Below are 21957 nucleotides of genomic sequence, written 5' to 3'. Positions count from 1 at the left end.
TGCAAAAATGTATTGTGAGCACATGAGAACAACATGAACAAACCGGAACACTACCAATTGCCTATATTCCTTCTGCTATTTTTATGATCAAAATGCATCCTCAAATCCAAAATAGAGGCAAGCATGCATTTCACAATAAAATACAGCTCAAAATGCCAATTTTGCATTTCAAATAATTATGCATGATTGTGTACAATGTTTTAAAACATTTTGTGGTACAGAAAAGTAGATTATACAAAATTCGCCCTCTCCTATTTGTCATCTTCAACTAGGATTCAATTCACATGTACTCTTTCTGCACATGGGCATATTCTTTGATGCATGGCTGCCGATACATCATACGATAGGCTGCAAGGCGAGCCTGTGCAGGCCACTATGTAAAATGATTTACCACCATTATGCCAGGGCAATAATAAGCCTATGTGCGGGCATCATCGTGCTAGGGATGCCCACAAATAGATAAAAATGACTAGCGTTATAACAAGGCCAGCACAGTACTGAGGTGAGCACCATCACTTGCCTAGAGTATACCAAGAAATACCTCCATTATGCCCTGTCTTACAGTATATTAAGTGTGGCACTACTATGCCATGGATGCTCACAGATTGCAAAGAAATACAAAATGATGCGCGGGCTAGCTTAATAAAGTGCCACTAATATCCACAGTATACCAAGGATTTGAAGCATTATGCCTAAACTAGCACTCTGGTGGGTGTAAGCACATCCATGTACACAATATGCCAAGAATTACCAGCATTGTCTCTGGGCAAGCACTGTACCAGGTGCAGCACCATCATGTAATGAAGACTCAAAAAAGGGCAAGATAGCCATTATTAATCTATGGCTAGCGTTATCCTGGGATGCACATGGTTATGCAATGGATGTCTATAACATATTTTGAAGTAGCATCATTACGCCACGTCTATCACTGTACCTGGAGGGAGAGAGAGCGCGCACACGCCACACACCCCTCTCTTTCTTGCTGCATTCAGGATCATTTTATTCTTACGCCCTATGGTTCCTGTCCGGCTTTGTCCAGTTACTGCAAGCCCTGCTTCATACTAACAGTAATAACGTAGAAATAAAGGACTTCATCTTGATACCCAAACATCAGTAGCTGTTAGTCTGGGACATAATTTCACTACGCTAACGCAATCTTACTTATTTTGGCAATATTGCATTATGCTCGTTATGGGAAATTTCCAAAATTACACTATACAGCCTGGCCACATAATTATGTACCGTTTGCTGCAAAAATGTATTGTGAGCACATGAGAACAACATGAACAAACCGCTACACTACCAATTGGCTATTTTCCTTGTGCTATTTTTATGATCAAAATGCATCCTCAAATCCAAAATAGATGCAAGCATGCATTTCACACTGAATTACAGCCCAAAATGGATGTCTATAACATATTTTGAAGTAGCATCATTACGCCACGTCTATCATTGTACCTGGAGGGAGAGAGAGCGCGCACACACCACACACCCCTCTCTCTCTCTCGCTGCATTCGGGATCATTTTATTCTTACGCCCTATGGATCCTGTCCGGCTTAGTCCGGTTGCTGCAGGCCCTGCTTCATACTAACAGTAACAACGTGATTGACAGTGCCGGATCTGATTGACCACCTCTTACGTGTGTGCCGTGCATCAGTGTTCGAAACAATATAAACTGTGCATGTCCGATAAACCTAGAGTGGACTACGAGGCCATGGGACGCGTACAGCTTGTATTTTTCGTATCTCGCTCCAAGGATCTGTAGCTCAACTACAGAGGCTGCGATGTACTATTTTAGCCTTTCAGAGTGGCAAGTGAAATACTACTGGAGCATTATCTGAATGCGTTTATGAGTAAGCCGCTCCTGCTACACCCACCAATGGGAACATCGGCCAGCAGATTTTATAATGCAAAATATCTGTTCCTATTTTTCCTGTTAGTTGAAAACACACCTGGTCCAATATTGCAAAAGCTGGGAATTTTACTGGGACAAATATAGTTATGAAACTGGATTTTTTTATAGTTTTTCGTCTACATTAAATGTTTGTTCCTTTATCATACCTGTGGAGATTCATGAAAATATCAACATTTTAACTTTGCACTTAAAAATAGAAAAGTTTCCTTTCTAGGACCTACAACAAAGGATGTGTAAATTGCTGTTCACGACTTGTGAAAGCGCTTCTAGATTATGGTGTTTATTTCTGTGACTCACATGCATCTGTGAGCGCATTTCATTCCATGCAGCTCATAGAGGTGCTTCTGCCTACATGCATAAATCACACAGCTGCAAGAATGTTTGGGGATTTACATATTTAAGCCTAACAGGCAAGCAGCAGAGCTGTGAAGGTAGCCGAGGATGTGGATGATTCTGCCCTTTTAGCTGGCTTCAACGATTCGAGGGAAGCAAGACGTTCTTTGTCATTGATATACGGGGCGTCTCCTTGAGAGAACCATTTCTTCTCTTTTGTGAAGTGAGAGCTAGCGGAAATTAGCCCCAAATGTGATAGGATTTGGTTCCATGTTCGTGGTACAGAGCTGTAAAGGGTTTTGTTCCCTGAGGCTTATCAAGTAAAATGGCACACGGCCGCGGTCTGCACCAACTGCAAAATGGGGAGCGCAGCAGTGAAACATAGTCCACTAGTTACAAAACACAGGCCTGTCTTTCATTGCAGGACAACTGACCCAACTTAAGAGATGGGGCAGGATTCCTCCAGCAGAGGGGTGCAGTGTGTGACCGCATCCACATGCGGAGGATGCCTATCGAGTTCCTCCGGCCCCCTTGACCTCCCACATCAGGAGCCACCTAGAAGTTCACTAAATGTAGCACAACTTACCATGTGGCACGCACTCAGTGCACCTCCTGCAAGACCACTTACTATGTGGCACGCAGTCAGTGCACCTCCTGCAAGACTATATGCTCCAGCGTCCTCAAAAGGAATACAGCTGGGGGCGGAGTCGCAAAGGCAATTCCACATCTATATAAGGGTAAACACCCATGTGACTTTGTGAATTCCGCTCTTTCACGTCACAGATGCACAACGTGCAACCTACATGATTGCTATTGCAGAATATGATATGTAATGGTCTGCAATCCCTTGTCTTATTTAAAAGTAGCCAGGGCTGCTCAAAAAGCAGTAGCAAAATTCTGGGCATCCCATGCAAGTTCTATAATGAGGCCCAAGACCTTTTCCTTTTCGCACTGAGGTTTCCAGTCTGGTGGTATGTTGGTTTTGCTTGTTGTGTTAGCCTCATGAGATGTTGCACATCCTGTTTGTAACTTTGGTGAATAAGTAGCTCAAGTTTACCTGCACCATCATGAATCCACATCTTGACTTGCTACACTTTCTGTGCTCGTATAAGTAAACAGTAGTGGGCGGGTGAGACGCAAGTAAGATGTGAAATTATATTTACATTTCCTGTGGTATGCTACAAGGACTGCCTTCAGCCCCCTCTTTCATTTGCTATGAAGTCAAACAGTAAGTAATTTGGACCATCGTCCTCATCAGTAGCAGAATGGATTTTTTTTTATTTTTTTGTTTTTTGTAGACTTTTGCTGTCTGCGGTGAGGGGGAGGGAGAGGGCAGTGGTGGTGGGGTGTGGAAGGGGTGATGATGAGAGCGCTATCAGTCCGGGAATGGTGGTGCACGGCAGGTAGCTAGGTTGCGACTGCAGTAACTGAGGAACCTGGTAGTATGTAGTGGGTGGAGTCCTATGAATGGGATAGTAGGGACATCTGCCAAGGTAAGAATTCGCAGGTGCTAAAGCCTTTGGAGGTAATCGTTCAAAATCAGGTGGGAGGTGGACCAGGATTAGGCATCTGACTAACATGAGTCACAACTAAATAGTGATGGCTGCTGGTTGGGTCATAAATTCATAAAAAAAATGGTAACTCTTTGGAATGAAAATTGTGATTTGAATGCTGAAGTTTTCCGATTTTTAAAAAAACACATTAAAACAATGGTGCTTCCGCTGAAAATAGACACTTCAAAAATCACGAAAAAATATTGAGTTGCCTCTTTGGCTGGCATTGGCTGTATTATAAGTAGGTACAAACAATGGCTGGAGAGCCAATGGTATGAGATATGCCAGCATCTTTGCACAGAATGAGATCCACATGAAGTGCTTACATTGCTGCATCAACTTGTGGACGTCTTTGTATTTTTATTTATCTATTTTTTCCCTACAGCGAGGTACTGATAGATCAAATGTATCTAATAAACACGGCGTTCATCAGTGAAGGAGCTTACTTTCAAACACTGTTGAACATGTCGTGTCCTGAACAATAATTGTGAATGGTCATGGTCAAGGCATTGCATTTAAAAATAAGTGCTAGCCAGATATCATAAAGTTTAGGCTTAAGGTCTGTCGGTTTGTGCATTCATGCTCTAGGACAGAGCGACCCATGCTTCAGAGATAAGTGATCTTACATTTATACTCCTGCTGTTGCTCGGGTGTAAACAAAGCTGTGCATTGTGGATCCCTCCAGCAAAGGTTTGTCACTGTTATTTTTCGGTGTACTTGAGCGTTCGGTGCAGGTGCTTTGGAACAACTGGCCCATGCTCCGGTGCTTGCCAAGAACCATTAGCTCAGGTTAGTCATTGCTCACGGTGATGGGCAATTCATCATGTCCCAGTTTTTATTATGAGCATGCTAAGATGAAGACTAATAGGAAGCAGCTTTCATTGGGTCTGCCTTGACCTCTTCTTTGTGCAGTGCCTGCTGCTTACCGAAAAGTGTTTCCCTTTCATAAGATGAATGCAGTGTATTATAGCCAGGCTACAAGAAAAAAAAACATCTGCTGGCTCCATATGCGCGCATCTCAATGAAAGAAGTGGCCGCCCTTTAACTTCTCCTGGAAGGGGAAATGGAAGCGACAGGCAGGTTGTATCACAGTAAAAAGTTTAATATTAAAAAACTCTGTGGCTTTTTTAAGATGGCGTGACTTACTGGAATAGGAGAATGATTAGTGTCTTCTTTGTTAGTTCTAGATCATTGCAATTTTGGCCAATTGTACATGTTTAGTATTAACAAAAAGTAACTGATTCAGTATCTATTATAAATCAAGTTAACTGTTGACACAAGAAAGAAACCACTTTGCTCGAAGGACTTGAAAACTTCTGCACCCCCTGTGTGATCCTCTGTTGCGGCTTTGCTGCATGTCCTGCTGAGTGATTTGGCACTGCATATGGCTTTAAAGCAGAGGATTGAATAGTTTGAACAGAATTAATAATTTCAAGAGGGCATACAAAATGGATGTCATGGCTGGTTTGAGAGTTTTTAGGATCGAGCTGTTGTAATCTCTCGCTGGGCTTTTAACCATGTCCATGTCACACCCATCAGTTTCGTTGGTTTCGTGGGCTTGCCTTTTAAAATTTGCTTGATTTCATGCCTTTTCTGGTGTTTAGCCCTCCTCAACAGCACCGGAAAACTAATGAAAACATATGAGGCTCCATGTTTTCCACATGGCTTCTGGACCACTTTTCTTTATTTCCTACACAACGCGATCTCGCCGGGCAATAGGCGAGCGCTTTGCATGACATCGACTCTGTTACATAGATAATTGCATAACTGCAGATACGTTTGACTGCAAGCAAACTTCTGATTCCTTTTGTGTGCTCCTTCACGTTCATGGCGTGGCACTTTAAATCGGCTTACTCATGTAAAACTGTATTACTTTTCATTTTCAACCTATGTGGCAAGAAAAGTCTGGTTAGGATTTTACAACGCTAATAGCTTTAAGTCGAACAAATGTAAGACCCATTGCATTGCAAATGCTTCTTTAAACTATAGTTGAGGATGTGGACTTTCTAAATGAGGCTTTCCTGAAGGAAGGGAGTATTGCGATTTCAGGAAGAGAGATGCTTTATCAGGCCTTCGAGAGGATGTGTGATTTGGGCTTTGTAGAGTGTGGTAGAGAGGTTTTCTGGAAGGGTACTTGTAGATGAGTCATGCCAGGTCTTGGCAGAGGTGACATCTGATGGGACTTTGCAGAGAGGATCTTCTTGGGGCTCTGGAGAGGGTGTCTGGATGGTTCTTTGCAGTGTGGACCTATCAAGGACGTAGTTGTTGCACATCCAACATGAACCCAATCCTATCTTCACTGTGATAAGTGTCACTAATAAATGGCCCAAACACCGTGAACAGCAAGGGAAGCCTGGGAAAGAGAGCGAAAGAGAGTAAACACAGCTGCTCCAATGTCTTTTTGGGTCTTGACTAATGACAAGATATTATTCGGTGACCTCCCTTGTGGTGGATGGTATTCAAGAGGCAAGTGCGTATTGAATAGATACCTTTACCTTAAAACACAGATGACAAGCACATACTAATGCCCCTCACTATAAGGAAATAGCATTAGCAACACAATTTCCAAATTGCTTATAGTCTTACCAGTACCTCCGCCAATGAGCTTGTTATAATGGCTGCTGGTGCCCTGGAGATATTCCCAACAATCAGATGAAACAGAGGCTACAGGGGCTGTTGGAAATGGCCCTCTCCACAGAGTAACCCCCCAAACCTTTTGCCTTCCTCTTCATATTTTTGCTGAAATTCTGCTCTCGTTGGCTTTAGGACTCTGTGCACTTTACCACTGCTAACCAATGCTAAAGTGTTTGTGCTCACTTCCCTAAACATGGTTTGATTGGCAAAAACCTGATTGGCATATGTAATTTACTCGTAAGTCCCTTGTAGAGAGGTATACCAGGTACCCAGGGCCTGTAAATTAAATATTACCAGTGTGCCTGCAGCACATATTATGCCACCCTCTTAAGTAGCTGTTCTAAACATGTCACAAGATTGCCATTGCAGCATGAATGCAGTGCCCCACTGCCATGTTGACTTGGCATTTAAAACCCCTTGCCAAACCTTAAACTCTCCTTTTATTAAACATGTCACCCCCAAGATAGCCATTTGGGCAGAGTGCTGTATAATTAAAAGGTAGGACATGTACTTCTAATTTTTTTGTGTCCTGGTAGTGCTCCCTCCCCCCAAGATTCGTTTTTCACTACTGTGTGGCCTACCCCTCCCTTAGGACAACTTTGGGGATTGCTTATTACTTTTAATAAGCTGCAATTCCTAAATGAGAGGGGATAGATATGGCATATTTGGTACCTATGGACTTGTAATGATGAACACTCTTTAGTGGTAAAGTAAAAAATATCATTACAGTTTTGAAAATGACACTTTTAGAAAGTTGGCATTTTCCAGCTTTTAGACATTTGTGCCTCTGTGTCTGTGTTTTGGGTCACATGTCTGGGTGTAGCTGACAGACTTTGGACTCCACCCAGAGAGTCACATGATAATGGTATTATGAAGGCAGGTGAAGACAGAGCTAAGCACAGCCCTGCTTGCATCTGATTAGGCTGTACCCTGTCTCCTCACAGTAGGCCTAACAGCTCTGTATTGTTACACCAGCCAGCTTGGAGCCAGGGCAGGGTAGTCAGGGATCTCCCAGAATTTTAACAAACCTTTTTGGAAACTTATCCCACCTTCTAGGAGCAGGGTACAAAAATAGGTCTCTTAGACCCACTCTTCAACTCACTAATGGACCTGTGCAAGGACTCTCAGAGAACTGCCTGTTGATGTGACCTGTTGTGCACTCTGCCAGACTGCTGCTGTACCTGGAAGTAGTGCTTTGCTGTATGGAGTCTGCCTTGAACCCTAGGAAGCCAGCTATGCTGTGGAGCCCTGCACCTTTACCTGCACCCAAATCCTCCAGAAGTGGCCCCTAGGGCTATTTTGCTGGACTCCTGTGAAGAGCCACAGGGACATAAATACTTCCACCATCTTGAACCCACACCTAGACCAAGCCAGAGTGAATCCTGAACCCCCAACAGGTCCCCATATGCTCCTTGACCCTTGGTTGTTGTGGTAGAGGTGGCCAGATATCCGCACTATTATCTTTTAGGTACTATTTTGAATCATAAGCTTTAACAATTCATAACTCCAGTTCCACTGATTGGATTTCTATTGCTTTAGAGTCAAATAATGTCCCCAAATTTCTCTATTTTTCTAAATAAGTTTGAGGTTTTTCTGTTGTTGTGTTTTCACTTTATTAATGTTTGTGTGCTGCATAAATACTTTAAACATTGCCTCTAAGTTAAACTTGACTGCTTTTTGTTTCAAGCTACCCAGGTTAAACACAGAATAATTTAGTGACGTTTTGTGGTTCACCGTGCAAGCGATTGTGTCTGTTACTTGATCAGGGCTCACTGCCCAGTCAACCAATAGGCCAGTTTCTCATGAGCGCTAGTACCTGTAGAGGCACAGTCCACAAATGCAGAAGGAATAAGGATCCGACAAAGGAAAAAGAAAAGAAGTGTGTAAATGGAAAGGCTGGGTGACAAACTTCAAGCTGTAATTGATAACCACAGAACACATTTACCAGGCAGTGAGCTGATTAATTACACAGCCTGTTGTGAAGATGGACAATCCCTGACCTGAAAGCGTCAGTCAAAGAGACAAAAGTTGCTTATAAGATGTGAACATACTATACCACCAACTTATCAGCTTTGTCCGGCTTCCTGTTCTCCATAATCTCCAGTCTCTTTGTATGTGTTGTAAAATCTAACCCTTTCTAGTGCTATGAAAGTATGCCTGGATGGGGCTTTGTAGAATGTGTATGGAGTAGTTTTTGTGGAGAATGTTTGGATTGGACATTATAGATGGTGGGTGGATAAAGATTTGTAGAGGTGAACTTGCATAGTGGTCTTAATGGAAGCCTGGTTGTGACTTCAAAGAAGGCACCTTGATGGGACTTTGCAGAAGTGCTTTGGCTGGGCACTTGAAGAGGGAATTCAGATTGAGCTTGAAGAAGGAGAACAGGATGGGGTTTGGAAAAGAGGTTCTCAATAAAGAGTGAGCCAAATAATATGCTATTTTACAGAGTAGTGTCTAGATGAAGCCTTGTAAAGGATATCTGAATGGTGCTCTGTATGATAAGGTGAGGGTACTGCTTTGCAGGTGGGATCTGAGTGGTGCTTTGTAGAGGAAGTTGAGTGAGGGCTTAAAAGATGGTGTCTGTATTAGGCTTTCTATAGGAAATCTATGTGAGAGCTCCGTGAATGTACATATTTTTCACAATGTCACTTTGCATAGGAGGTCAGGATTAGGGGCTGGGCATCCTCACTTAATTTGCAGTGTAAATACACAAAATTACAGCTAAAGTACCCGAGATAAAGTGGAAATATTCAAAGAGCATCGAACCGCATTTAGATCTATTTTACTAGAGCAAAATGAACCCTTGCTCCCAAAATGGACCTGAGGATGCATTTTGCGCTGAGAGTAGAACTCACTGCAACAGAACACAATTAGCAGCAGCCATTCACACATCGTTCATTGTTCCTGTGTTACTGAGGTGGAATTTTGTTCCAAATAATTCATAATTACGTGACAGGCACTTTTCGCTAACTTCAGGGAATTACCAAAACTACTCCGAATAAAATGTCACCCAGCCCTAGTGGATAGGGCTTTGGTGAAAGGACCTGGGTGGGTCTTTTGCTCCAGTTGAATTCCCAATATGGTGAGCATTTAGTAAGGCTCCTTACCGTCATCTCGATCTGCCCTCTTTGTAGGTTTGATAGCACTCAAACCATTTTGCTTCATGTGTGGGCATGTCATAACAAAGTATTAAGAACATTGAGTTAGAGGTAAAAGCCAGTATACCTCATACCACGATCCAGGATATTTGCTACTCAAACTACAAATCTTAACAGAATGGAGACCATTCATCCATATGCAATGCAGCAGATTGCACAGGAAAATGTGAAACATAGAATACCGTAATATCCAATGAGCAAGTAGGATCAGTGAAAACACAAGCACAACTGAGTAAACAGGGTCTGTCAAAAACAGCAGCACAATTGCCTGGTTTGCATCATAATTTTCAAAAACGAATGTATATTTGTTTCATAGGGGATTGTAGAAAAGTGCCCTCTTTGTTGGCATAGTTACCCCCATTTCTGCCTGTTGTCAGTGTGTTTGACTGTGTTCACTGGGATTCTGCTAACCAGGACCCCAGTAATTATGCTTTCTCCTCTAAATTTGGTTGCTACTAACCTTTTCTCCCCACAATTGGCATACTGGTGCCCCCATGTAAGACCCTAGTATATGGAACCCAGGTACCCAGGACATTGGCGTCCCAGGGGATCCCTATAGGCTGCAGTAGTTATTCTGACACCCATAGGGAGCCAATGCAAAGGGTTCTGCAGGCCTGCCATTGCAGTCTGCTTGAACCGGGTGCACACACCCGGTTTCACTACGGGTCACTGCACCAGGTCAATGTAAGTCACCCCTCTAGTAGGCCCTTGCAGCCCAGAGGGCAGGGTGCAGGTACCTGTGTGTGAGGGCAACCATGCACTAGCAGAGGTGCCCCTATGATCTTAAGCTCCATTTTACTGGACTTTGTGAGTGCGGGGACTCCATTATACACATGTACTTGGACATAGGTCACTACCTATGTCCAGCTAAATAATGGTATCTCCGAACCTGGGCATGTTCGGTATCAAACATTTCTGAATCATACCCCAAAACTGTTGCAAGTATTGGAAGTATGATTATGTGCACTCTGGGGGCTCCTTAGAGGACACCCAGCATTGCTACCACTAGGCTTACAGGGTTTTCCCAGGCAGCCCAGCTGCAGCCACCCCTCAGACGAGTTTCTGCCCTCTGCTGCTTGATCTGATCAAGCCCAGGAATGCAGAACAAAGGATTTCCTTTGGGAGAGGAGGTGACACCCTTTCCCTTTGGAAATATGTGTGACTGGCTTGGGGGGGTAGCCCCCCCAAGCCACTGGTTGTGCTTTGAAGGGCACATTTGGTGCCCTCTGTGCACAAACCAGTCCACACCAGTTCAAGGACCCCCAGTCCCTGCTCTGGCACAAAACTGGACAATGGAAAGGGCAGTGACCCCTTCCCTGTCCATCACCACCCTAGAGGTGGTGCCCAAAGCTCCTCCAGAGGGTCCCTGGGTTCTGCCATCTTGATGGCATATATAGGGTCTTCCTCTGGGGTGGGTCCTCCGATTCGGCTTGCAAGACTCCAGCAGGACTCCTCTGCAACCTCTGATCCGACATCTGGCCTCAGGAACTGCGACTGGACCCTCCAAGAACCTACAAGCTGCAGATTCACGAGGAAGAATCTTCTGCACCATTGTATCTGGAATTCTTGCCAGCTTGGCAACATTTCCCCGGCTGCGCATCCTAAGAACACTGCAACTTTTCTGCCTGCATGAGTAGAAGAAGGAATCTCCCTTGGGGTGAAGGCATCACTCCCCTGTAACTCCAGGTACCTGGCTGCATCGACGACCCGCTGCGTGGATCCCTCCTCGTCCTGAGTGGTGGGGTCCTGCATCACGTGTGGTGGTCAAGAGAGTCTCACTTGGTCCTCTCTACTAACTGTTGCACTTTGGTGGTGGTAAGTCCTTTCCACTCCACGCAAGACAGTACCCCTGTGCACTGCATCCTTTGCAGCTGCCAAGGCTTGTTGCTACACCTCCAAAGAGAACTTCAGGTGACGTCTAGCTCTAGCCCCCAGCACTCCCTCCTGCAACTCCTGGGCCTCTGCGTGGTCCTCCGGCAACTTGGGGACCTGTGGGACACCTGTGGGTGCTACCTCTGCTCCTGTGGGCCTTTTGCAACGCAGAGGGTCCCCTGTGACTCCCTCTCCTGGGTAGAATCCTGTTGGATCTTGCTGGTCCCCGGCAGCACTTCTTTTACTCCAAACGCAAATTTGCCTTTACCAAAGCTTGTTGGTGGAAATCCTTCACCGACACCCATCTGCAATCCAGCTTCCAACGTGGGACACCTTTTGCATACATCAGGAACTCTTCTCCAGCTTCTGTGCTGCACTTCTGACCAGTGTCTTCCTTCTTCGTCGACCAACTCCAAAAGGTACCTCTGGGTGGGTAGTATTTCCTACTCCCCCTGGACTCCACAGATACTTCTGGTCTTGGTCCCCTCTCTCCACACGTCTCCATCTTTGGTTTTCCAGTGCTGGTTCCTTGCAGGCTGTTCTGGGCGTCTTCTGTTTCTTCTTTTCATTCTTTGGGGTGGTTTTGGGGAAATCCAGTGTTTTACTCCTGCATTCCTGGTCGCTGGGGTGTACTACGTTACTTACCTGTGTGGTTTCTTAGTACTCCCAGCTCCCCTCTATACAATTTACTTACCTAGGACGGGGCCCTGTGTTTGTATTCCACTTTCTTAGTATATGGTTTGGGCTCCCCCTGGGGCTACTATTGCATATTGGTATTTTACACTGTTTCTAACCTTGCTATGCCTCTTACTGTTTATTAGTATATGTATATATATAGTGTATTTACTTACTTCCTATTGGAGGGGTGCCTTTCTAGTATTTTCTGATACTGTGCTCCAAAAATTAAGTACCTTTATTTTTATAGAACCAAGTGTTTTATTTCTTGTGTGTAAGTACTATGTGACTGTAGTGGTATTGCATGAGCATTTAATGTCTCCCAGATAAGTCTTGGCTGCTCATCCACAGCTACCTCTAGAGAGCCTGACTTCTAGACACTGCCTACACTTCACTGAGAGGGGTTACCTGGACCTGGTATAAGATGTAAGTACCATAGGTACCCACCACACACCAGGCCAGCTTCCTGCAGGGATCATGCCTATAAACTGTTTATTTATAGTTAGTCCAACATTCAAATATTACTATCTATGTCAAGGATACACAAGGCCTACTGAGCCTTAAAGTTCAGTCATAAATCTGCACCTGTAGGTTAAACCTTCGCATGGTGCAAGTTTTCAGCTTCTGGGAACTCCTATAGCTTCCCCGAAATAAGCCAAGAAACCTGTGAAAGATCCAGACTAATTCCATTTTCTGATGTAAGAATATACACCTACAAATTTTTGCATGAGAAAATCCGCAGTACCCAGTGGCGTAACAAAGTACCCCGTGGTGTGAGGGGGGTCCCCCGAGCTCCAGGGGGCCCCCTCAGCACAGTACACTGTGCATGTGCGGCAGGCCCCTGACTGGGTCCAGGGAGGAGAGGGCACCCTCAAGGTACTTTGCAGGGGGGCCCCCTCAAGTTGTGTTAGCTAGTGGCAGTACCACTGCAAAAGTGGTAGCTAACTTTTACATTTTTTTCTCAATAGGGAAGACATTATTTTTCACTTGCAGAAACTCTTCCCTACCCTCTCAATAATTTTGATGAATGTTTAATTTATCTTCGTACAATGGAAAGTAATTCCCCCTGCGTTTGACATTAGTAAATTTGTAACCTTTTTTGTAACCTTTTCCTGCCTAGTAAGAAGTTGGAAAATGGTTTGTGAAATTGTGTACATTTGTGGGAGCTCACAAACGCCCAGGTAATTCCAGAACTTTACTCACAAGGAAAACTCGTTGTAAATCCTTCAGTAGGAACAAAACCAATTTTTCCGAATTACAAAAATGATCTTACATTAATTAAAATAGCTATTTGCCTTTGTAAGCCACACTTACATACACAAAGAGCTCTGAAAATCCGTCCCACTTTGATATATAATAATTGGTCCATTTTCGAGATTTGCTGTATAATTAACTGTACACTAATACAATTAACTTTCCCATCTTTTGCACAATAGGGCACCAGGATGATAACATGAAGTCCGAAGTGACAACTCTGACAGATTCTCAAATTTCATACATGGACACAGAAGGTAAGATATGTTGTACTCTTGAAACTAGATAAAAAATACAGATTTGTTTTCTTAGAATATTGTTTCACCTGCAAGATTCTTGTCTTATTGATTGAGTTTTTAAGTATTGGCACTTGAAACTTTTTCTAAGCCGAGAGAGAAAGACAAGCCATTTTTGTTCCTCATGGACTTTTGAAGTGCACAATTGTTCCTCTCTTGTTTAAGAGTCATGCTCGCATTGGTGACATAGTTTGCTCTATTTTCCAAAATGGTATAAAACTCTCCAGGGTCATCTGCTAATAAAATAGCTTGTGTCATTAAACAGAAGATTATACCTTGCGTTTGAGAAGTATCACCGCCCAACTAGCTCTTTGATGCTTTTAAGAGGATTCGTTTTACAGCACTGGTTTTGATAACGTATAATAGATCCAATTATTAGCGTATACTAAGGCTACATTTTAGATTTCTCCTCTGAGTAATCGCAGGAAAATATCTGATCGCAGAGTCCACGTTCTAGAAGATTACAACGTTGTATATCTATTCGCCAAATTGTTTTCTTATGGTTAAATTGCTTCCACTGAAAAGGTTTTCTAAGAAAAATGTATTTTTGATGTTTCATATGAAGTTGCTATTTCTTCTCGATATTGAACAGCAAGTGGGCGACATCTTTCATCATCTACAACCGAACCTTGGCCAGTTAAGTACGTAATTGCAGGTCACAAAAATCAAAATGCCTAAGTTAAGGGTAGCCACTCATCTTGGTGAAAAAAATAATAATGATCGAGAAACTTTTGACAAATTCTGAGAAACGCTTTTTTGCTTTTTATTGTCTGAAACATTTTTTACATCCTTCCTTGTCCCATTCCTAACGGTATGGAGTGGATGTGCCCATTCACTCCTCACGTCACCTTTAGAAAGCGCTAGTTCCCTTTCTTTCAAAGGAAAGAAGGACAAGGAGCTTATAACCCCTCCAATCCCTAAGAACTTCCTGTTCTTCTTTTGTGCCCAACCATCACCGATGGGCTGCAGAGACTGCTTGGGTGCCCTTAGAGCATATGGTTTTAAGGTGTTTTTTTCTGCCTTTTACTTTCCTGTCTTGATGCCGGTGTGGCTGCATAGGCGCAGCAGTTATTCTCTTTATTTGTTTTTTTGGCTGCTTGGGTGCTGCGTTTCTGTTCTCATTATGTGCAGGGGGGTGGCGTCCAGGAGGGTTGCAACCTTGAGTGGTTTCCTCCCCTCTGGGCCTGGTTGCGGTTCCTTGTAGCCCTCGGCTGGGGGATTACCACTTGGCCCGGTGGCTGCCTCTACCTGTGCTTGGCTCAGTGGCGTGCCCTTGCTCATCTGGGTGGCTGCTTGGTGCCACCTCTATATACTTCCCTGGGGTTGTTTTGGCTGCTCTGGCATCCTTTCTGCTCTCCCAAAGCCTTTTTCTTTTTCACTATTATGTGCAGGGGTGCATCCGGGCGGGCTGTGCCCTCAGTCTGTTTCTCCCCAATGGACCTGGTCACGGTTCCTTGTTGCCCTCGGTAGGTGGTTACCGCTTAGCCAGGTGGCTGCCTCTTCCTGGCTGGGCTCAGAGTGGTGCCCCTGCTCTTCTGTGTGGCTGCATTGGCGCCGCCTCTCTGTGCTTCCCTGGAGTTGTTTGACTGCTATGGCACCGTTGGTGCTCCCTCTGGAGCCTTTCACTTTTTTAGCCCTGTGCCTTGCGCTGCTTCTACTGCTGTGTGGCAGGCTCTAGTACTGGTTTCGGAGGGTAGTTCCTGCTGAGTCTGGCCCTCAGGTTTCTTGCTCCTGCTGTGCTCTGCCACCTCTCACAGGGGGCCACTAGGCAACATTTTCAGTTTGGTCGACTATGTTGGGAGTTGCCTCCAGTGGTTTCCTTTTACTTCCCCTGTGGGGTTGGGGTTGCTGTCTGGCCTCCTCCTTCTGCCCTGGTCCCTGTGGCTCCCAGCATTCTTGGTGAGTCCCCTGGGGCTGTTTTTTCTTCTTGGTCTCTTACCTGTAGGATTGCGCTCTCTGCTCCTGGTGACTCCTTGTCTGGTGGCAGATTACAGGTTTCCTGCCTCTTGCCTATTCTGTGGTCTTGCCAGGAGTCACCTGTGGCCTAATGGTTGAGATCTTGTACCCTCTCCCTGAAATTTCAGGGTCTACTCCAGGTGTGTCCATGATCATTCCCTTTCTTTATATTTGGGGGTGCTTTTAGTGGACGCGCCCCGAGTCCCCTCCTCCTGGATTGCCATACCCCCTACCAGAGTAAGTGCTGATGGGGTTCGACATCTCTTCCCCCTGTTTCGGACGTGTATACCCAGGCCTCTGTTCATCAGCTGTGGGTCGCTTCTGGTTCTGCCTGGTCTGTTTCTTCTCCTTCCTCTGTGTCCTCCTGCAGTATTGTGATTATGTTGAGGGTGATCGCAGGTTCCTGACTTATGTGTAGGCTAAGGGGACGTTTGTTCTTCAGAAGGCCTTGACTTCAGATCCGCTATGGCCTATGGGTTTGGTGCATTATTGCACTAGTGGGATGGTTCTGTCACTTCTAGCGTTCTCCCATTCTCACCCTTCCTGTTATCCCTGCTGCTAACTCCTTGTTGCTGCATGAATGACGGGATCATATGAGGGTCTTTGTTCCTATTGAACGGCCATACCACCCTGAATGTTCCTGATCTTGTCTGATCTCAGATACTAAGCAGGGTCAGGCATGGTTAGTACTTGGATGGGAGACTGCCTGGGAATACCAGGTGCTGCAGGCATTTAGAATTATGGGGCTTCAGTCTGGGGGTACCCCCCATCAGTCTGGTTTTCTGGGAGGTCTAGACATCCTTCTTGACTTGTCTAATCACCCGCCCCTTGTCCAGTAGGTGGGCGCCTGGGGCTGTTTTTTCATGTTTAGGAAGTTTCAGTCCCTGTCTTTTGGGTTCTTCAGGTGGCATCCCATGGTGTTTTTATGGTCTTTCTCTGAGGTTCCGGATCCTCACTTCCTTTGGACTGTCTTACCTAGGGATCCTGTGTGGAGGTTGAGGCTGACGGATGATGTCACCTCCCTTGTCCTGCAACAGGCCCTTCTCACAGTTCCTCCTCTGATATGGGGTTGTGGTTCCTATTCCCATGTCTTCTTGGTCAGGAAGTTCACAGGGATTTTCTGTTGATCATCGACCAGGGATTCCTGACCCGGTATGTCCCGGTCCTTCACTTCAGGATGACCTCTTTGCATCAGATGATTTTGCTGGTCCCTTTGGGGGATTTCCTGCCCTCTTTCGCTCTTCGGTTTGCCTGTCTCCACTTTCTGGAGACGCCTGCTTCCCCGAAATTTCTGAGGTTTGCCTTGAGTTCCCTAGCCTGGCAGTTCAGGGTACTTCTGTTTGGCCTCTCCCAGGCTTTTCACCGAGGTCCTGGCCCCAGCGATGTGACTTCTCCATTCCCGGCATATCTTGGTCCCTCCATATCTCTATGTTATTCTGCTCTGTGCCCCTCTCTGGAGCATTCTATCGCAGTCATGACCTCCATGGTGTCTCTGTGACAGGCCTCCTGTTCCTTTTTCCTCTCTCCGAGTCTCGCCTTGCTCCTTCTCTGCACCTGAAGTGTGTTGGTGCCCTCTTTGACACGGCTCTGGGGGAGGTGTCCCCTCCTGCCTCCAGGTGTACCCGGCTGCTTCTGTCTCTTCGACATCTGCTGATGGTACAGGTGGCCTCTGCAAGGGTGTGGCTACCTCTTTAGGGTCTAATGGTAAGGTAGGGTTTTTTTTTTCGGGTCAACCCTGTATTTTTTTTCCTTCCCCTTTTGTTGCTTGTCCTTGTTGTTGGTTTCTGTTGTGCTACTTATTTGCCTCTTTGTTTTTATTTCAGGCAGCAACCTTGGACGTCGTGCCTTGGGCGCGCCTTCCCTGGGTCCAATTGGACATCATGTCCTGCTTCTCTGGACCCCTGTTTGTGGCAAACTGCACCGCCTTTCTTCCTGTTTCTGCTTCCGTTAACCTGGTAACTTTCCACTGGTGTTTTTCTTCCGTGGATCGTGGCTTCCCTCTTGAATCTCTCATTCCTCTGGTCTGCACTACCGATGCCAGCAGCCCGAGCTGAGGGGTGGTCCTGGGGTCCCTCACTGCTCAAGGTTTCTGCATTGTGGAGGAGAGCTTGATATCTTCCCTCAACCTCCTTGTCTGCCTCTTGTGTCTTGGGTGGGGTCTGTTCTCAGATTTCACGCTGTTCACTTTCAGGGGGGTACTAAGTATTGTAGCAGTTCTTCTGAGTCAGGTATTTCCCTCCTCCAAGGAGTTTGTTCTGATTCCTTCGGTGTTCATACAGCTTTGAGATCTCTGAGGCGTTCCGGTGGTAGATCTCTCCCTACTCACTGAATGCCTAGCTCCCCCTCTTTTTCTCTTGGTTCCTCACACTGGGTGCTCTGGGGCCTGATGCCGTGTCCAATTCTTTATACATTTGCTCCAATTTCCCTGATCCAGCGGTTCCCGGCTCATCTGCTGCAGAAGGTGGTGGAGGTGGAGGCAGTGGTGGTCCTTTCTTTTTGGCCTTGGGGTCTTGGTTCCCTCTTCTCTGTCTTCTTGTTGTGGAGCCAGAGTGGTTTCTCCCTCTTTAACCACCCCCTCGGTCTGTCCCTCTGCTTCCTCTGCTGTCTCTGGCCCGGTTGCATCTCTTGATTTTGTGGTTGTGAGGACGGATCTCGTCTTTCAGTTTTTTCTCTACGGGTGTCCTGTGCCTCCTGTCTTCTAGAAGGGTCTCCACTGAGCTCATTTGCTGCTTGGTGCTGGGGCAAGGTCTTTGTCTCCTGGTTCTGCCCACACCTGCTGTTTTTCAGTTGCTTCTGGTGGGTTTTGTTACAGGCTTTTCCATTACTGGTCTGGAACTTTAGTGGTCTGTATTGGGACTTTTTTGGGCTCCCTGGAATGATCTATCCTCTGCTGTGTATTTGGCTGCTCAGTTGTTTGGGGGTTTCTGCTTTCTTCGTCCTCCACTTCAAGGCCCCTTTCCCCCTTGGGAGCTTCATTCTGTGCTTCCCCTTTGTTGTTCCCTCTGTATGAGCCCGAGAGTCAGTGTCCCTTAGATTTCTGGCCTTGGTGTGCTTTTATTTTGGTGGTCATCTCCACTGCCAGGCGTTGGGGAAAGTTTAATGAGCTGGTTTGCCATCATCCTTACCTCTGTATTTTTGATGGCCAGTTTGTCCTTTCCTTGGATCCTCAGTTCCTCCTGGAGGTGTCTTCTTCCTTTCTCTGTGAGCGGGAGATTTTTCTCCCTGTTTGGCCTCAGGTGTCTTTGGTCCTGTCTGGAAATGTGAGATGCTCTCTCCCTCTGCTTTGTTTAGTAGGATTCAGTCTGTGATTTTCTTTCTCAGCTTCCCATGCCCTGGGCAAGGTGGTTCCGGGTAGTGTTGCGGTCCATTCCACAAGGGGTTTGGTTGCCTCGTGGTCAGAATGGCCTGGTGTTCCACTCCGGGATGTTTGTGAGGCTGCCACGTGGTCCTCTCTCTCCGCTTTCGTTTCCCATTACAGGTTGTGTGGGGCTCAGGGTCCCGAGTTGTCCTTTGGTTTGGTACTCCTTGTGATTGCTCATTCCTTCTCCTGACTGGAGTCCTTTCAGTTGGGTCTGGTCCTGTCCCACGGGTGAAGGTAGTTTATGTTTGGCACTTGGCCTTTGATCTGTTGGTTCACTGACATTGGTGTTGTTCTACTTTGTGTTCCTTGTGGTTCCTTGGGGTCTGCTGAAAGTGGTCTTGCATGAGCATTCTTCCATAGCATTAGGAATGGGATGAGAAAGGATGATGAGGCGGTAACACTCGGATTACTTACCGGTAATCTTCCGGTAACACTGAGATTACTTACCGGTAATCTTCATTACTCTGATTCTTCCACCCTCGTCCCATTCAGTACGTCCCTCCCTCCTTCCCTGTTCTTTCATCAGCCGGTGATGTCGTGCTTGGTGATACACCGGAAGTTCTTAGGGATGGAAGAGGCCATAAGCTCCTTGTCCTTCTTCTTTTTCATGGAAAGAGAAGAAGTAGCTTTCTAAAGATGACTTGAGGAGTGAATGGGCACATCCACTCCATAACATTAGGAATGGGACGAGGAAGGAAGAATCGGAGTAATGAAGATTACCGGTAAGTAATCCAAGCATTCATTTCAGCCCGAAATCCCTGTCACATACTTTTGGAACAGAGAGTTGATACATTAAAATTGTTTCAAAAGTCAGACTCTTACCATCAGCAATTTTTTTTTATGAAGAGCATTAGCACTGAGGAGAGAAATATACATTGGATATGAGTCAAACAAAATCTAAGATGATTCCAATGTTTTCTCATAGAATGAAGTACACATGTCCTGATTGGCCTCAGCCATTACAAATTTGCCACCATTGCCTTAAAAACTATTTAGTCATTATTTTGTAATTTGACTGGGAGGAGTTCCATGTGTTAATACCTCACACTTTCTCAATTTGCAATCAATCACACCTGCCTATGAGTAGTGGTAAGTACACATTAGAACCCCAATTGGAGGACTACAGGGTCAGCAGAGATTACTGGGCCCAACAATTGGGGCCGTGATGTCAGAAGACTCAACCTATTGTGGGTCCTGAGCATCTGGGCCAAGTACCCCTTCTGCTGTTGACTCTCAGTAACAGCATGGTTTGAGAAGTCCAATGCTTCCTCGAGGAGAAGTGGAGATATATACAGAGGGTGAGTACAGGCTCACAATTCAAAGTACCCGTAGCAGCAACTATAAATTATTGTCCAGCCAGTTACTCCTTTTATGAAAAAAGAGGTATTTTATTTTACTACTATCGAGGCAAAGGGAAATATGGTATTCACAAACAACTTTCACAATCCCCCTGAGTGTCAGGGCTATAGTGTTTCTTGGACAGTTACCCATGTCTGCCTTCTACCCTCACTCTACCTAGAGAAACTATTGACCATACACTATAGGCAACCTTCAGAGTAAGCCTGACTAGTAGCCAAAGTCTCAAGAGTTCCACTCTGACTCTGTCTTAAAATCAACTGTGTTTCAGTGCTGAAATGCTATCTAGCAAGCAAGTTCCCCTGGTGCTGACTGGCCCGAAATCAGTTTTACCCGAACCTGCAGGATTGGAGTGACTGGAGCTCTTGTGTACATCCCATCGGTGGTTGTTGGAGTGGCAGTGGCTGCTTCAGGTAAGTTCACTTCATGTGGGCCAAGTGGGCAGAGCTCAGCAGTCCTTGAGTTCCTCACACATGGTCATGCAGCCCCAGGAACCGGGGGTTCTTAGTGGACCTTCCAAGCTCGGTAAGTTCTTTGGTCCGTTTCATGGTTCGTGTAGGTCACAGGTCCACATGGATTCCCACAGTGGCCTTTCTTGTTCGATGACAGTCTCGACTAGGTCACACATCTTGCTTGGCCCCAGTGAGGCCCTCTGTCATATAAGATCACAATTTTTAAAGATTTAAGTAAGAATAGCAACAGGAAGTATAAAGTGCCATGGATAGTCGGTGGTCATGGTAGACAGGGACCTCGGCGCAGTTGGAGGCAAGCTGCTATGGAGAGTGGGTCTGACACACCAACCAGGTTTGTCCAAGTTAAAGATCTTACCTCTGACATATCTTTGTAAGTCTCAAACCACTACAGGAGTGCACCTCTAAATCCCCAGATCCTTCAGAGAGGCACTAAGAGTCTCACAGGGTGTCAGGCAGAGGCCGACAGCTGGATCCTGTCCTGGTTCAGTTGCCACTGATCAGCTGGTCAGTTGCAGGAAAGGATTCCTGTAACTTGTTGTATCCCTGAAGCTTGAACTGGAGGTCAGCCTTATGACCATTGAAGTCCACTTTGTCCAGGGTGCAAGAGGGAGCAAGTCCACTCTTTCAGGCCGTCTCCTATCTCAGACAACTGGTCCAGTCCTCTTCTGTTCTTTCTCAGGTCTAGAAGTGTTCAGAAGTGAGTGCCTAGAGGTACCACATTTATGCCTGGCATGAGCTAGTGAGTAGGAATGACTCCTCAGCAGATTCCCTCATAACCATGCCGCATTCTGAATTGACCATTGTTATAACCTCTGGCATGAGAAGGAAATAATTGTGCAGATGTTCATTGGAAGTCAAGCAAGACACTCTACAGAACATTTGATACAATAGGGAAAGCTCTTTCCACATGTCTTTGTGAGCTTCAGAGGAACAATGTGTAAGGAATACCTGTGTTACAAACCACTGAAAGTAGCTTTTAAAATGTTTTGTCAAATTTTCTTCAGACCTCTCCACCCACACCTTGAGCATGATCAGCAAGCTTGGGAAGCTGCTTTTGAGAATGATCATTTCAGTTCTGATGTGGATTGGGCATTTTTGTGTCTGCTTTCTTACCCTCCTGT

The 21957-nt window shown here is 45.6% G+C and overlaps 1 protein-coding gene and 1 pseudogene across 4 annotated transcripts in view; both read left to right on the top strand.

Annotated features, from left to right (window-relative positions):
- Positions 1 to 21957, top strand: part of MACROD2 (mono-ADP ribosylhydrolase 2) — a 5612477-nt gene that overhangs the window by 5149976 nt on the left and 440544 nt on the right. For all 4 annotated transcript variants that reach the window (XM_069234098.1, XM_069234097.1, XM_069234096.1 and 1 more), the window contains one exon: positions 13577 to 13651. In XM_069234098.1, the coding sequence (XP_069090199.1) occupies positions 13577 to 13651 (75 nt within the window). The remainder of the gene's footprint in view (positions 1 to 13576; positions 13652 to 21957) is intronic.
- Positions 16259 to 16377, top strand: LOC138297458 (5S ribosomal RNA; annotated as a pseudogene).

The sequence above is a fragment of the Pleurodeles waltl genome, chromosome 5 (assembly GCF_031143425.1).
Source record: "Pleurodeles waltl isolate 20211129_DDA chromosome 5, aPleWal1.hap1.20221129, whole genome shotgun sequence".
Lineage (NCBI taxonomy): Eukaryota > Metazoa > Chordata > Amphibia > Caudata > Salamandridae > Pleurodeles > Pleurodeles waltl.
Note: the sequence above shows the minus strand (reverse complement) of the source record. Positions and strands in the feature narration are given on the sequence as shown.